Source organism: Monodelphis domestica, chromosome 4 (assembly GCF_027887165.1).
Source record: "Monodelphis domestica isolate mMonDom1 chromosome 4, mMonDom1.pri, whole genome shotgun sequence".
Classification (NCBI taxonomy): domain Eukaryota; kingdom Metazoa; phylum Chordata; class Mammalia; order Didelphimorphia; family Didelphidae; genus Monodelphis; species Monodelphis domestica.
Genome location: NC_077230.1, coordinates 352,106,282 through 352,121,042, shown reverse-complemented (window position 1 = coordinate 352,121,042; position 14,761 = coordinate 352,106,282). Strand labels below are relative to the sequence as shown.

The 14,761-nt window shown below is 34.3% G+C and overlaps 1 protein-coding gene across 1 annotated transcript; it reads right to left on the bottom strand.

Moving 5' to 3' along the window:
* Window positions 1–773: 773 nt before the first annotated feature.
* On the bottom strand, window positions 774–4,978 carry LOC100019925 (olfactory receptor 51A4-like). Its single transcript, XM_007491112.2, has 2 exons — window positions 4,852–4,978; window positions 774–1,996 (listed from the first exon to the last, which is right to left on the bottom strand). The coding sequence occupies exon 2, from the start codon at window positions 1,853–1,855 to the stop codon at window positions 914–916; it is 942 nt and encodes a 313-aa protein (XP_007491174.2). The 5' UTR covers window positions 1,856–1,996; window positions 4,852–4,978; the 3' UTR covers window positions 774–913.
* Between the last annotated feature and the right edge of the window lie 9,783 nt (window positions 4,979–14,761).

Here is a 14,761-nt window from a genome sequence, read left to right as displayed (position 1 = left end):
TTGTGGATAATTGTGTATGTGGTAATAATTATGTTAACAGATGATGATAGATAAGAAGATACAGTTAGATAGATTAATTGATTAGTATATTGGCAAATGAACAATAAACAGCAAATAGACATATAAATGACAAGGTTCTATAGGAATTCATAGTAACTAATCACTTTATCCTTGGGTGGTCAAGGAAGAAACATTTATGTTAGGCCTAAAAGGAGAGAGAGAGAGGAAAAAAGAGCTCTTTTATATATGTTTTGGAAAGGTATAAGGTGAAAAATTGAGATTTAAAAAATATGAGTGACAATTGGCTGGATCAGTAGGTAAAATAGGTAGAAGAGAGCATTCCAGATACCATTAGATGCTGGGGACTTAAGAGTGGAAAAAGAGGGGATGGCTCCAAAGGGAGAGGATATTTTGTCACTACCTTTAAAGGAATGGAGGGAAGAGTTTTGCTACAGGGGCTGAATATTAACAGTTATAATTTTTTTAATGAAAAAAATAGACTTCCTAAGACATAGGAAAGAAAAACCAGAGAAAAGGAAGTCACTTAATATAATCCCCAAAATCATTCTAAGTAGTGGCATACTTAACCTGAACATTTGAGAAGGCATCATGTCCTAAAGCTTTCCTGGGAAGGGAAGGGAAGGGAAGGGAAGGGAAGGGAAGGGAAGGGAAGGGAAGGGAAGGGAAGGGAAGGGAAGTGAAGGGAAGGGAAGGGAAGGGAAGGGACTGCATCTCAATCACTCAATGTTACATTTCATCTACATTCATTTTTGTGACCCATCTTCTTAATTTTATTATTTACTTCTTCAGTGAATAAGGATTAATAATGAACTTTTACAGATAGGAAACTTCTTTTCAACATTCTCTTTAACCTTTTGTTCTCTGAGCTAAGTTGCCTACCAGTTCTTTTTATTCATCTCCTCTTCAGACCCATCTTCTCCAGGATCTTCTCTCGGATCTGCCTGGTTTTCACACAGTACACAATGGGGTTCATGAGAGGTGGCACTAATAGGAAAATATCAGCCATCAGGATGTGGATCAAGGGAGAGACATGCCGGGCAAAGCGGTGGAGCATTGCTGCACTCAGCATGGGCACGTAGAAGATGAGAACAGCAGAGATGTGGGAGATGCAGGTGTTGAGAGCCTTGAGCTGCTCTTTGGGGGCTGCAATACCTAGCACTGTCTTTAGGATCATGATGTAAGAGAAAGTGATAAAGACCAAGTCAAGCATGGTGGAGAGGGCAGCACAGAGACCATAGATGATGTTCACTCTGTTGTTGGAGCAAGCCAGTTTCATGACATCCTGGTGGAGACAGTAAGAGTGGGAGAGATGAGTCTTCTGACAGAATTTAAGCCGTCTCAAAAGGAATGGCAGTGGGAGTATCAAGAGAATGTTCTTAGCAGCCAGCACAAATCCTATCTTGGCCACACGGGAACCGGTCAAGATGGTGCTGTATCTCAGAGGGTTGCGGATGGCCACGTAGCGGTCAAAAGCCATGACAGAAAGTACTGATGCCTCAGTGACTGTGAACAGGTGGATGAAGAACTCTTGTGTGAAGCAGGCAGTGGCATGAATCTCTTGGACATCAAACAATAATATTCCCATTGTAGTGGGTAAGGAAGAGAGGGACAAGCCCAAGTCTGAGACTGACAGCATGGAGAGGAAGTAGTACATGGGCTCATGAAGACTGCCTTCAGTCTTAATAAAGAAGAGAATGGTGCAATTGCCCAGAATGGCAACAATATACACGGAGGAAAATGGGATAGAGATCCAGATGTGGACATGCTCTAGTCCTGGAATACCAATCAGGAGGAAGTTCAAGTCATCATAATTGGTCACATTGATAGTGGACATAGTGAAAAGCAAGATGGATAGAATCTTGTTTGAGGAAGTTCCTAAGAAGAAGTCAAGGCAGGTTTAGAAAAGTCTGTTACCTCAAGAGATGGAAGAATCTTCTTGAGGTCATTTGTTCCTTCTCTTGATATTTGAAATTAACTAAATGGTGAATAAAAACAAAAATTAAAAATAAAGAAGTCAATCAAAGGGAATCCATTTTCTTCTCTCAGATACCTATTCTGCCTATTGAAAAAATGTCAGGATGAGCTATGGTTGATAGCCAGATCTATAGACAGCAAGTTCTGGGTTTAAATTGGGCCAAAGATACTCTCTACTTGTGTAAGTCTGGTCAATTCACTTCCATCTCATTGCCTAGCTCTTACCATTTTTCTGCTTTGGAACCAATTCACAGTCTTGATTCCAACATGTAAGGTAAAGATTTAAGTAAATAAATACATTCTAGGGGGATTGATAATTTCCAATAAATGCTAACTGATGCTCTTGATTAAGAAAAATAAAATTCAACAAAGATGTATTAGTTCTTATATTGTACAAGAACATTCTACTTAATAACAAAAGACATAGGAAAATATACTTTTTTTAATAGTTCAAGGACGATCATATTGAAAGGAGGATTAGATTAATTCTTATATGTCTTGGGAATGAAGAATTAAGGCCAATGTGTGGAAGTTAAAGGGAGAGATTCCAGGTTATGATTTCTTAAAAATAATCCTACCTCCATATGGATAAAATTTCCTGATTCCCAGCTATTGGACACATTAGAACATGGCTTGACAGACCATTTGTTGGCAATATTATAAAAAGAATCTGTACTTTAAGTGAAGTTGTATCTAAAAATAACAATGTTTTTGGTAGCATAATTTTAGTACATCTTTTTGTTACGTATACAAATTCTTGTTACATATGCAAATCCACCAAATTTTAGCATATTTTTGTTACATATAGAAGCCCTAAAATGTCCTTGAGAACTTAACAAATAAAATATATGTAATGTAACTTTATCTGAGATAAAACCAGTGCCCCTAATCAGCTAGACATAATATTTAATCATTTTAAAAAATTAAGAATGTTTTAAATAGAAGTTGTACTGTCAGTTGTTTCAAGCATCAATCTCCAATAAATGATAAGCATCCAAATTATAGACAAATATAGAAGGAGAAAGGAAAACTACTTGTGAATAGGCTGAGATATGAATCATTACTAGATGCTTCCTGAAGAAACTTTGTATTGACCTAAAACCAATTGACTATAATCCCAGAATTTTTCTTTTGTTACAAAAGAAAATCATTTTATTCTCCTATGCAATAGTGTAGAAAGTAGTAAAAGCTGAAAAAGTATATAGAACATTGAATTATCTCAGGTCATTTCTATCTGTAAAAATATATAGAAAGAGAAAAAAGCATAAGATAATAATGTTGATGATATTTCATAATATTCTATTTTTAAAAGATGTTTTATACAGATAATTTCATTGGATTCTCTCAATAATTGTGAAAGACAGGTGCCACTATTACCACAGTTTGACAGTTGAGGAAACTCAGACAGAGAGGTTAAGTTACATTCCCAGTGTCATATAGACAGTAAGTGTCTGAGTCAGGATTTGAATTAAGGTCTTTCTGAATCCATGTCTAGCACTCTATTCACTGTGCTATGTAATTGCTTTTAATGATAAGTAAATTTTTTTTTTCTCAAACTCAGTTTCCTTACTTTTATGAGATAGCTAAAATACTTGTATATGCCTCACAGGGCTATCATAAGGAAAGTACTTTGAAAATTTGAAAACCTTTTACAAATATGTGTTATTGACTTAATAAAGTGAAGAAAAATTATTTCATGTCACTTGTGACTCACATCTGTGTAAATATGTATATGCAAATATATATGTATTGTGGAGAAGAGAGAAATTTCTTTCTTGTAATTTCTCTCTTCTCCACAGTATACACATACATGTGATTGCATAGGTGCATATTGATTGGTTCCAAGTTTAGTACACTTTAAATATTTGAGAGTTTATTAAAATTATTTCTTGTTTATAACCTATTTTACTTTCCTTTCCACCCAAATGGGAACAGGAATGGCTATGGCTTCATTGATATAGGAAACTTCCTATACTAATGATGATGATATATATATATATATATATATATATATATACATATATATATTATCATCTAAACATATAAAACAGATTGATTCAAATGTCAAACATACTGTCTATAAAAATTCTTAACCAGAGAAAAAATGATAACAAGCATCAATATTACCCCAGTTCCAAAATGCATTGCTTTAATACTTTCTCCTCTGCAAGAGAGGCAGGAAAGAGTTGGTGAGAGGGGAGAGAGGAGAGCTCTTAAGCAAGCCTTTTCAATCCTCCCTATTCTTTAGAGTTATCAAGCAGAGAGTGACTTATAATCAAAATATTGTTGACTCTTTCAGACTAAGGACCATTTTTTACTTTTTTAAATTTTATGTCTCTAACAATTTGCGTGCTTAATTAATATTGTAGAAGAAAATAAGGAAGGGAAAGATGGAGGATAGAAGTATTCTTATATCCTATATATATATATATATATATATATATATATATACTATAACATGTTATATTAGGACATGTAAGAAAGGGGAGGGAAGGGAAAATGTATTCTTTAAGTACCCCTACTATAAGTGCTTTATAAATATGAACTCATTTGATCTATTCAATAACCCTATGAGGTAGGTACTATTATCATTCCCATTTTAAAAATAAAGAAACTGAGGCAAATATAGGTTAAGTTACTTGCCTTGGGTGGGTCAACCAGCTAGTAACTAGAACTCTGTCTACCAGGACTAATTCTCTATCCACCATGCCATCAGTAGCTTCAAAGTAAAAGACATAACTATTAAGTCTTATACAAATGGCATCTATTCTGTTTTTATGGCCAAATTAGAACATCTTGATTTTGTCCTCTTATAGATATTTCTTAACAAAGGCAGAATCAGAAAACTTTTCTTACCTGGCTAATGATTTCTGTACCTCCCAAGAGTAGTCTATGCTCATGAAAGATTTCTTTCTGTTCTTTTCTTTGGAGACTGTAATAACTTCAGGAAGGAGTCAGTGTGGAAACTTGTAATAGAAATGAAAGCTTGAGCATTAATGATGTGGGAGGAAGGAAAGAGAAACATGGATTACAGGCAATAGGAGATACCATAAGTCTAGCAAGGACTAGAGACTCTCTGCCCATTATCACCCAGATTCAGCATAGATACCCATTCTGGGAGCAGCTGGATATTCTTTCCAGGCAAAATCAATGCAAGGTCCTGATGAGGAATATGACAGTAAGAACATTAACAATTCTCATCTCACATATTCTTCCATGGTTGCTCATTATATATAACACCATTGTGAATTGCATGGTGCAAATATCATATACTTATTCTAGAGAAGAAGGAAAATGATGCTTGCTTCAATGAAATGGCCAGAAAACTAATAAATATCAGAGACACAGTTTAAACCCAGATCTCTTGATTCCAAATTGATCACACTTTTCATGATGTCATACATCTCTTTATGCCTTTGAATAATTTTAGTTTGCTCCATTATTCAAAGCCTGAGAGAAAAATCTAAAGAAGGAAAAGAGAAATTTTGCTACTCAGAATTAATTGCCCAGCTCTGTCCTTTCTCCTCAAAATTTTGAGCTCTTTTGTCTCCAGAGTAGGGATATATTTCTACCTCAATCATTTCAGTTCATTCATTTCTCCATCTCTTACCTGTTCAACCCAGAAAAGCATTCAACAGACCTTAACAATACAGAATTTGCCTGCTCTGAGGTCAATGTCCCCCATCCTTACCTATAGTCAGTGTCGTCCCTTGGAGTTCTGGTTCATTCTTTGCCTTTCTCTAATGTTGGAGAATCCACAGTTGTCCCTCAACTCTCACGTCTTCACCAGGTATGAAAATTCAGGGAATATGATTTTATGAGTCTTATGGACATTTCTGGACTCATTTAACCTGAATTTTTAAGGATTCAATTTCCTTAAAAGCTCCCCAGATAGCATACTTACAAACTTACAGTTACTTACAAACATAGGGTGAGTCTAAGACTTTCCCAGTGTTTGTCCTGCATCCTGGCCATATTTATCATAAGGTACATGTTTACTCTGGAGACAAGTCTTGGGCTATAGACTCCTCCGGGGATTCAAGCAAGCCAGTTTTATTTCATAAGTAAACACTATATAGAAATGATGGACTCATGCAAGAAGAAAATGAAGCTATCTGGGGAATAGGAAGCATTGAAGTAGGGTAGAAAGGAATTGAACTCCGAGTAAATAAAAACAAAAATATTGAAATTGATTGACAGTGAAGCATATTTCCTTATGCATAGCAGAGCAATGGGTAACTACAAGGACAGACCAGTGTATCAAGTAACTAAATTAGGTCTTTTCAATTTTTAAAAATGATTTACAGAAGAAGGTTAAATCTGGAGGAGAAAAAGAAACTTCCCCCTCATAAAAATAAGTACAATAGAAAGACAAAAGGTTTTAATTAGTAATGTTTACATTTTAAAATTCTAAAAAAATTCAAATAAAGAAAATCAATAATCGTGTGTCATTTTATATCTCACTGTTACATTTATAGGAATGCTAAATGTACTTTTAAATTAAATTATTGTATTTGGTTTATTGTCTTTTATCTTTACCTAGGATGATGTAAGATCCCTAGTACTGTCAGTTTGTAATAAAACAAAACATTGCAAAAATCACAGAAGAACTATTTTAGAGGAAGAGAAGCAGTATGGCATAGTACGTATAGAGCTTGATTTGGAGTCTGAAAGAATTGGATTCTGATACATACTGATTGTGTGATCATGGATGAATCACTACAGATTCTAAAAATAAAATTAAGAGAAGGCAATGATCTGCATTGGAGAGAAAATTTCCTTTATCAATGAAGCTAGGTGCTAATCGTGTCTCCCTTTGGGTAGGAAGCAGAATAAAACAGGTAATGGACAAGAAATAATTTAATCAATTGTCAAGTATTTTTAAAAAAGTATTGAACTTGAAATCAATAAATTTGGGTCTCAATATTGACCTTGTCATTTGCTATCTGACTTTAGCCTAAACACTTTCTACTCTAGGTGTGTTTCCTTAACTTTAAAATGAGGGGATGGAGTTACATAATCACTAAAGTGTCTCCAAGAGAACATCTATGATTCTACAATAAGTATGAAAGGTAGGATGATGAAGCAGTCACTACAAGTAGAAAGAAAGAAAAAAAATCCTAATAAGAAGCTCACATTATAATTAGAGAAAATAAACATGTTTATAAAACATTATCTCCATATAAATAAATATATATATATATATTTTATTTCTCCCCAACATTTCTCTCTCACTCTCAGGCTAGAGTGGCTTGCTTACATGTGAGGACAAAACTCTAGGTGTTGGTTTCTTATCACAATGTCTATGCATATTTTATCTACCTGCTGGCTGAGCTGCAATAAATTTTGTGGTTGTAGCATTTTTCAAAGTGCCAATTTTCAAGAAATTCTCCAACCTAGATATTTACTTTAACATAAGCTATGAAACCAAATAAAGCATGAAAGAGGAGATCAATTGACTATTTTTTATAGAGGAAGTGGGAATGAAACCCGCATGTGTTTATAATAGCAGCTCTTTTTTTTTTTTTTTAAACCCTTACCTTCCATCTTGGAGTCAATACTGTGTATTGGCTCCAAGGCAGAAGAGTGGTAAGGGCTAGGCAATGGGGGTCAAGTGACTTGCCCAGGGTCACACAGCTGGGAAGTGTCTGAGGTCAGATTTGAACCTAAGACCTCCCGTCTCAAGGCCTGGCTCTCAATCCACTGAGCTACCCAGCTGCCCCCTAGCAGCTCTTTTTGTAGTAGTTAAGGAGCTAGAATTTAAGGTGGCTTCCATCTATTAGGGAATGACTAACAACACTATGGAGAAATTGGATGGCATACTGGATACAGCATTAGGTCTGGAGTCAGAAAGACCCAAGTTCAAATTAGGTCTCAGACATTTATGAGCTATATGACCCTGGGCAGGTCATCTAACCTTGTTTGCCTCAGTTTCCTCATTTGTTAAATGAACTGAAGAAAGAAATGGCAAACACTCTAGTATCTTTGCCAAGGAAACCACAAAAGGGGTCATGACATGTTAGACAAGACTGAAAAACAAAAACAACAAATCTTATAATGATATATGAATGTGTCTGAATTTTAGTGATCTATAAGAAATTAAAACAAAACAAGGCTTTCATAAAAAGCTGAGAAAGACATTTATAAAAGCATATCTAATGAAGCAATTAGACCCAGAAAACAACTTTTGTAATTATAGCAATGATATTAAGAAAAATAGGGGCAGCTGGGTGGGTCAGGGGATCAAAAAGCCAGGCCTGGAGATGGGAGATCCTGGGTCTAAATCTGACCCTGATCAGACACTTCCTGGCTGTGTGATCCTGGGCAAATCACTTAATCATAATTGTCCAGCCCTTGGAACTGATACTTAGTATCATTTTTAAAACAGAAGATAATATTACTTTAAAAAAAGAAAAGAAAAAGAAAAGAAATGTGTTCAACATTCAAGAGCTCCAGCCAACCACAATTCCAGAGGACTAGGGATGTAGAAAATGATATATATCTTGACAGTAACATGATAGAGTTGGGAAATTTTTTTGACATGTACAATGTGGGAATTTATTTTCCTAAAATATGCATATTTGTTACCAGGGCTTTCCTCATGTATCTATGTACATACATATTGATATTTATCTATATATGAAATATATTGATTAGAAAACAAGATTATATAACTGATATGATTACTGATCCTTTGTAAGGACAAATGAAAATGAAAAATCATTCGTTAACCTGATTAAGCAGAATGAATAAAATGATATCTTCACCTTCCCACCCCCACCCCAAACACACAGGTAAGAAAATTGTCTCTCTGTCTTACCAACAGAGAGAAGGAATAAAAATAATTATCAGAATATACTAAGCATAATCATATTCCAGTAAAACTGAGTGCAAAAAAAGAAGAAATGACTACAAACACAAAATATAAACAAATTAACAGAACTTAAATTTGAGATCTTAAACAAATGAATATGAAAAAAAGAAATCAAAGAACTCTTTGGAACTACCAAATAGTGGAGTTGTGATATGATCCAACCATTCTGGAGAGCAATTTGGAACTATGCTCAAAGAACCCTAAAACTCTGCATACTCTTTGAGTCATAAATACCATAACTAGGACTGTATTCCAAATAGATTTTTTTTTTAAATAGGAAAGGACCTAATAATAGAGAAATATTTATCGCAGTTCTTTTTGTGGCAGCAAAGAATTAGTGGCTGACTAAGTTATGGTATGAGATTGTAATGGAATACTATTTTGATTTAAGAAATAATAAGTAGGATGATGTCAGAAAAATTTTGGAGGACTTATATGAATTGATGCAAAGTGAAGTGAGAAGAACCAGATGAACATTATACACAGTGACAGCAATATTTCTTTTTTTTAAATAAATAATTTTATTTAATTAATTAATTTTGAATATTTTCCCATGGTTACATGATTCATGTTCTTTCCCTTTCCTCCTCCCACCCCACCATAGCTGACACAAATTTCACTGGGCTTTACATGTCTTGTTGATCAAGACCTATTTCCTTATTATTGATAATTGCATCAGGGTGATCTTTTAGGGTCTATATCTCCAATCATATCTCCATCAACCCATTTAATCAAGTAGTTATTTTTCTTCTCTTTCTACTCCCACAGTTCTTCCTCTGGATGTGGATTGCATTCTTTCTCATGAGTCCCTCAGAATTGTCCTGGATCATTGCATTGATGCTAGTAGAGAAGTTCATTACATTCTGTTGTGCCACAGTGTATCTGTCTCTGTATACAATGTTCTCCTGGTTCTGCTCCTCTCACTCTGCATCAATTCCTGGAGGTCATTCCAGTTCACATGAAATTCCTCCAGTTCATTATTCCTTTCAGTACAATAATATTCCATAACCAACAGATACCACAATTTACTCAGCCATTCCCCAATTGGAGGGCATCCTCTCATTTTCCAATTTTTGACAGCAATATTTGTTGATGAAACAACTGTGAATGACTTAGTTATTCTCAGCAATGCAATTATTCAAAACAATCCCAGAGACTCATGGTGAAAAATGCCATTTGCCCTCTAAAAGGAACAGATGACATCAGAAATACAAGTGGAAACACAATATATTTTCATTGTTTTCTCCTTCTTATTTTACTTGAGATTTCTTCCCCAAAATGACATAAATGGAATTTTTAAAAAACCTTCCCTTACCTCTTGAAATCAATAAGCTACTTAGCTGTTCCCTGGAATGATTTTTTTACATGATTACACATATAAAATATAAATCGGATTGTTTATTGTCTCAGGAAAGGGAAAGGGCACGAGGTACACAAGAAGGGAGATAATTTGAAACTCAAATCTTATTTTAAAATTTTTTTTACATGTATTAGAAGAAAAATAAAATGTTATTTTAAAAGGATAGACCATTAAAAAAAGGAACTACTGAGTAGGAAAAACAGGGGCCTTACTTCAGTTGGATTTATAGCTACATAAATTCTATCAAACTTTAAAGAACTGATACCTAATTATTCTAAAATAAAAGGATAAAGAAAAGGTACTATAGAACTATTTTAATAAAACAAATAGATTTCTAACATTGTTAATTTTTCCTTTCAAATGGGACCAATAACATCATGTGGTGATGTCTTGACTTGCAAATGAATTGTATTTAAGTGAAGCAGAATTACACAAAGTTGTCATCTTCACTCTCCTTTCCAGAGTCATTGAAGTCGAATGGCAAGACAATAGTCAGGATGACTGGCAATGGCCTGGGAAGCAGTGGATGGTTGACCTTGGTATCTTTCGTGTATAACCAACCTTTGAGCAATCCATAGGGCACATTTCTGTTACCTTCGTGGTCATTAGACAAATTATTCTCATCATGTGCCCATTCTATTGGGGGAAGTTTTCATATACTTCGGTTATACACCCTTTTACTCACTCATAGGTTTGAGATATTCAGGGAGAATTAGCACCTCTCTTATGAGGAGGGTTATACATCCACCTTTGGTGTCCACCTTTCACACAACTCTCACCCATAGCCCTAAGAAGCTGTCCCATGCACAGTGGCCTCAACTCAGTAAAACTATCCCAGGAGATGGCTAAATCAGGATATTCCTAATCTCTGTAGGGAAGAAGAAAGCAAAGGAAAATAATATATTAACAACATCATTGGCTATTGATTTAAATTGTTTTAAACAAATTTTTATTAAAAACAAACAATAGGAAAAAGCAAAAAAGAAGTACTTTCATAAAATTGAATTTATGAATGGAATACAAGGATTATTCAATATTAGGAAAACCATGAACATAGTCATGTCAAAAATAAATCCATCTATACCATGTGGTAAAGAAGAATAGATGTTAAATTGGGGTAATAAAACCAGGGTTTGAGTCCTGACTGTTTTATTACTGTGTCACCTTGAGCAAGTCACTTAACATCATGGACCTTTTTTTCTCATTATTAGCATGAAGGAATTAGAGTAGATAGTCTTCAGGGTCCTTTCTGGGCTTATATTTATAATACCTAAAATTTAAAAAATACTTTGAAAATGTATAGCACAAATTTACACCAAACAAGAGGTAATAGTAATAAAAGGCATAAAAGGTAAAAGTAAAATAATAAAAAGTATATATACAAAAACTAGAAGCTGAATTTATGTATGAGAAAATTCTAAAATATTCCAAATAAACATGAGTGTATAAGAAGAAATCCCCCTTACCTCTATTTATTTGACATAGTTTTAGAATCAGTCATGAAAGTGAGAAGACAAAAAAATGAAATAGAAGGTAGAAAGAGTAGAAAATGAAAGAATAAAAGAAAGTAGGGGTAGTTATGGGAGAAAAGTAACAGTTGATTGGACACCCAAGCAGATGATAGAATCATATTGGCACTTGTCATGACCTGTAGTCATAGGAATAGTGATACTATATTGGAAGTGCAAGGGAATCCGATCACTTCCTTATTCCTTTTTGTTCATGAAGAGGTTCTATGAAGTTAAAAAACCCAAACAACCTGTAATGTCTGTTGTTATTCTTTTTCACATCTACTGTGTAGGAGCAGATTTAAAAGGATAGGAATCCACAAGGTAAAATAGTTTCACCACAGCTTGTTATTTGGAAGTTTCTTTACCATTTGGCTTTTTTTTTTTACATATTACTTTTATATTTAACTAACTCTATTTCAGTCAATCACATGGCCATTAACAATAATCCAAGGTGGAAAGAAAGAAGAAAATAAAGTGAAGAATAATTGAATGAATGAATGAAGGAAGGAAGGAATGAATGGTCTGAGTCCTAAGATTTGTCACTTCTGAATAAGGGAAAGTCCCCAAATGAAAATGGGAGATGAACAGAGATGAGTTTCTTAGTTTTAGTAATGTTAAATCATTTTCATATGTACTTGGAGCACCCTCTAGTGGGGAAAATATATCTATAAATATACATACATGCACATGCAAAACAACTCTAGCTAGCTAATTATGCAAATATTAGCCTATTTATATGAATTATAAAGACTATATTTTACAACCATCTTCCTCTCACAGTTTTACAAATTTTTTTATGATTAGAGAATTATTTAAACATTTGTAAGAAATCTCTTGTTACCTGAGACTGGACAAATATGTGTATGTTTGTGGGTATTTGCATATTTGTATTTGAGTATCTGCATATTTGTATTTGAGTATGCATGTGTTTATGTATGCATATACCTACAAATATGTTCATACACGCACACATACTATCTAACAGTTATAGAGTGCTTTAAATTTTACAAAAGAATGTAGAAATGTTGTTCCATTAAATTATATCAAATTATCTTTACTCTACAAAGTAGATTCTATTATTAATATCATTTTATAGATGAAACAATTGAGATAGTTTCATGACCAGACCAGGGACATAAAGTTAGTATGTAAGGCAAAATTTGAACTCATTTCTTATGAAGTATTCTATCCATTGTTCAACTTAGCTAACAATATGCACATTCATATTCTAAAACTGTATTATGTTAAGATTTAACATATATAAAATGTATATGTGCATATATACACATGTATAGATGCATTGATATATACATACTGTATAACTGAAAACCTGTTACTCTAAAAAAAATAACTACATTTCCCAGAAGCCCACTGTCTTCCTGTCCTTATGTACTTCCTTTAGACAGGGCATATTAGGCAAGGACATGAAGGGTCCCATTTCTTTACTTCCCGTCCTGAGCTTGTTGATAAGGTAGGTGTTTGACCTAGCTGATCAGTCATGAACAAGTGGGCTTTATTTTGTACCTTCTTTATTCCTTGATTTCTAATGATCATTAATTAATCTCTTAAAATATAATATTTTTATTATCAGAGATTAAAATTTTAATTTTTACAATACGCATACATATTTGTATATCCTTTGAAAAATTTATTCAAAGGCTGTGTGCTTATATGTGTGTGACCTGAATAACATTTCTTTAGACAGGGGCAGCTGCACTAAGTCTGGCAATCATGTGCTGAAGACTTTGTAATGGAAGAAAATAGTGTCAGAAACATATATGTTAAGACTTATTTGGTGATCCAGGAACATGGGCACAAGCATATGGACTAGAGTTACTGTAGTGGGCATGTTTAGAAAATGAGAAGTCTTAGTAAATGCCTAGTGAACTGGGAAAATGTAGGAGATGTCAATGAGTAGTCAATTTGGGAGTTTGGGTGGCTAAAGAATAATAAAGAATAATAATAATAAAGAAGAAGAATGAGTATCAATGAAACTATGATGTTTTGTTGAGGAAGCATCACCTCTAGAACTCCTTGAATTACCCATTGGAAAGGGTCCTATCTTGCTCTTCTGACATCTCCAAATGTGGCTAAATTAGAAAAAAAAAATGATTCTTAGATATAGTTGTTCTAACTAAACTCCGCTAAACTACCTTCCCCTTGGACAGCCCTACTGATAGCTGGACCCAAAGTTTTATCCCTCACTTCAAGGATCAGTCAAGGGAAATCTTTCCTGAAACTGACCTCTTTGGTTCCCTCTGGTGATCTTTGGAACTTATCTGTTCATCTCCACTTCCGTTTCCTTTTCCTACTTGCTATGCTTCAATAAATTACCTGTTTGCCATGAAAGCAAGAACCAGATTCCAGCTTTAATTCCTATTAGTGAGAATTAGACCCTGCCCCATTATACATGATTAGATTTTAATATTAGTGATATTTGTGAGATAATCATAATTTTAATTCCCTGATAATTAGTATAAGTCATGATTTTATAAGGCTCTTTCATCTATATTTAAGTTAAGTTTTAAAACTGCTTTAACTTTGGCCTTGGAGTCAGCCCCTACCCTTTTAGTTTTTAGTCCATGCACATACATTCCTTGTGATGAGAATGTGCATCACTGTGCTGACCTTTGAGTTTCAATAACCAGATATAGAACTGATCATCACCACTCAAACTTATCCAGAGTGAGTGGGCCCACGTAACATCCTTCTCTCCCTTGATCACCAAAAAGTGATTCTTAGTTAATGGTCAAAAGACCTCTCTCACTAAATGAGGGGTACTTCCTACATGACCTACCTATGGACAAATATGTGTTATTTCCTAGATGAATTGACCAATGGGCATTGTTACTGGGTGACTGGACCCTTTGAAGGGATGGTCAATCTTGTGATGATCTTATATACTTGTATGGAAAAATCTGAATTTTATTCTAAGGGGATATAAGACAGTTCCTCCCAATGCTCTGGGTCTTCTGTTCTGAGGTAGGGGAAAGGATGGAAAGTAGTGAAAGAAAGGGAATG

Coding starts and splice junctions, on each gene's coding strand:
- LOC100019925 (XM_007491112.2), bottom strand. CDS start 1,855: ATGTCCACTATCAATGTGACCAATTATGATGACTTGAACTTCCTCCTG.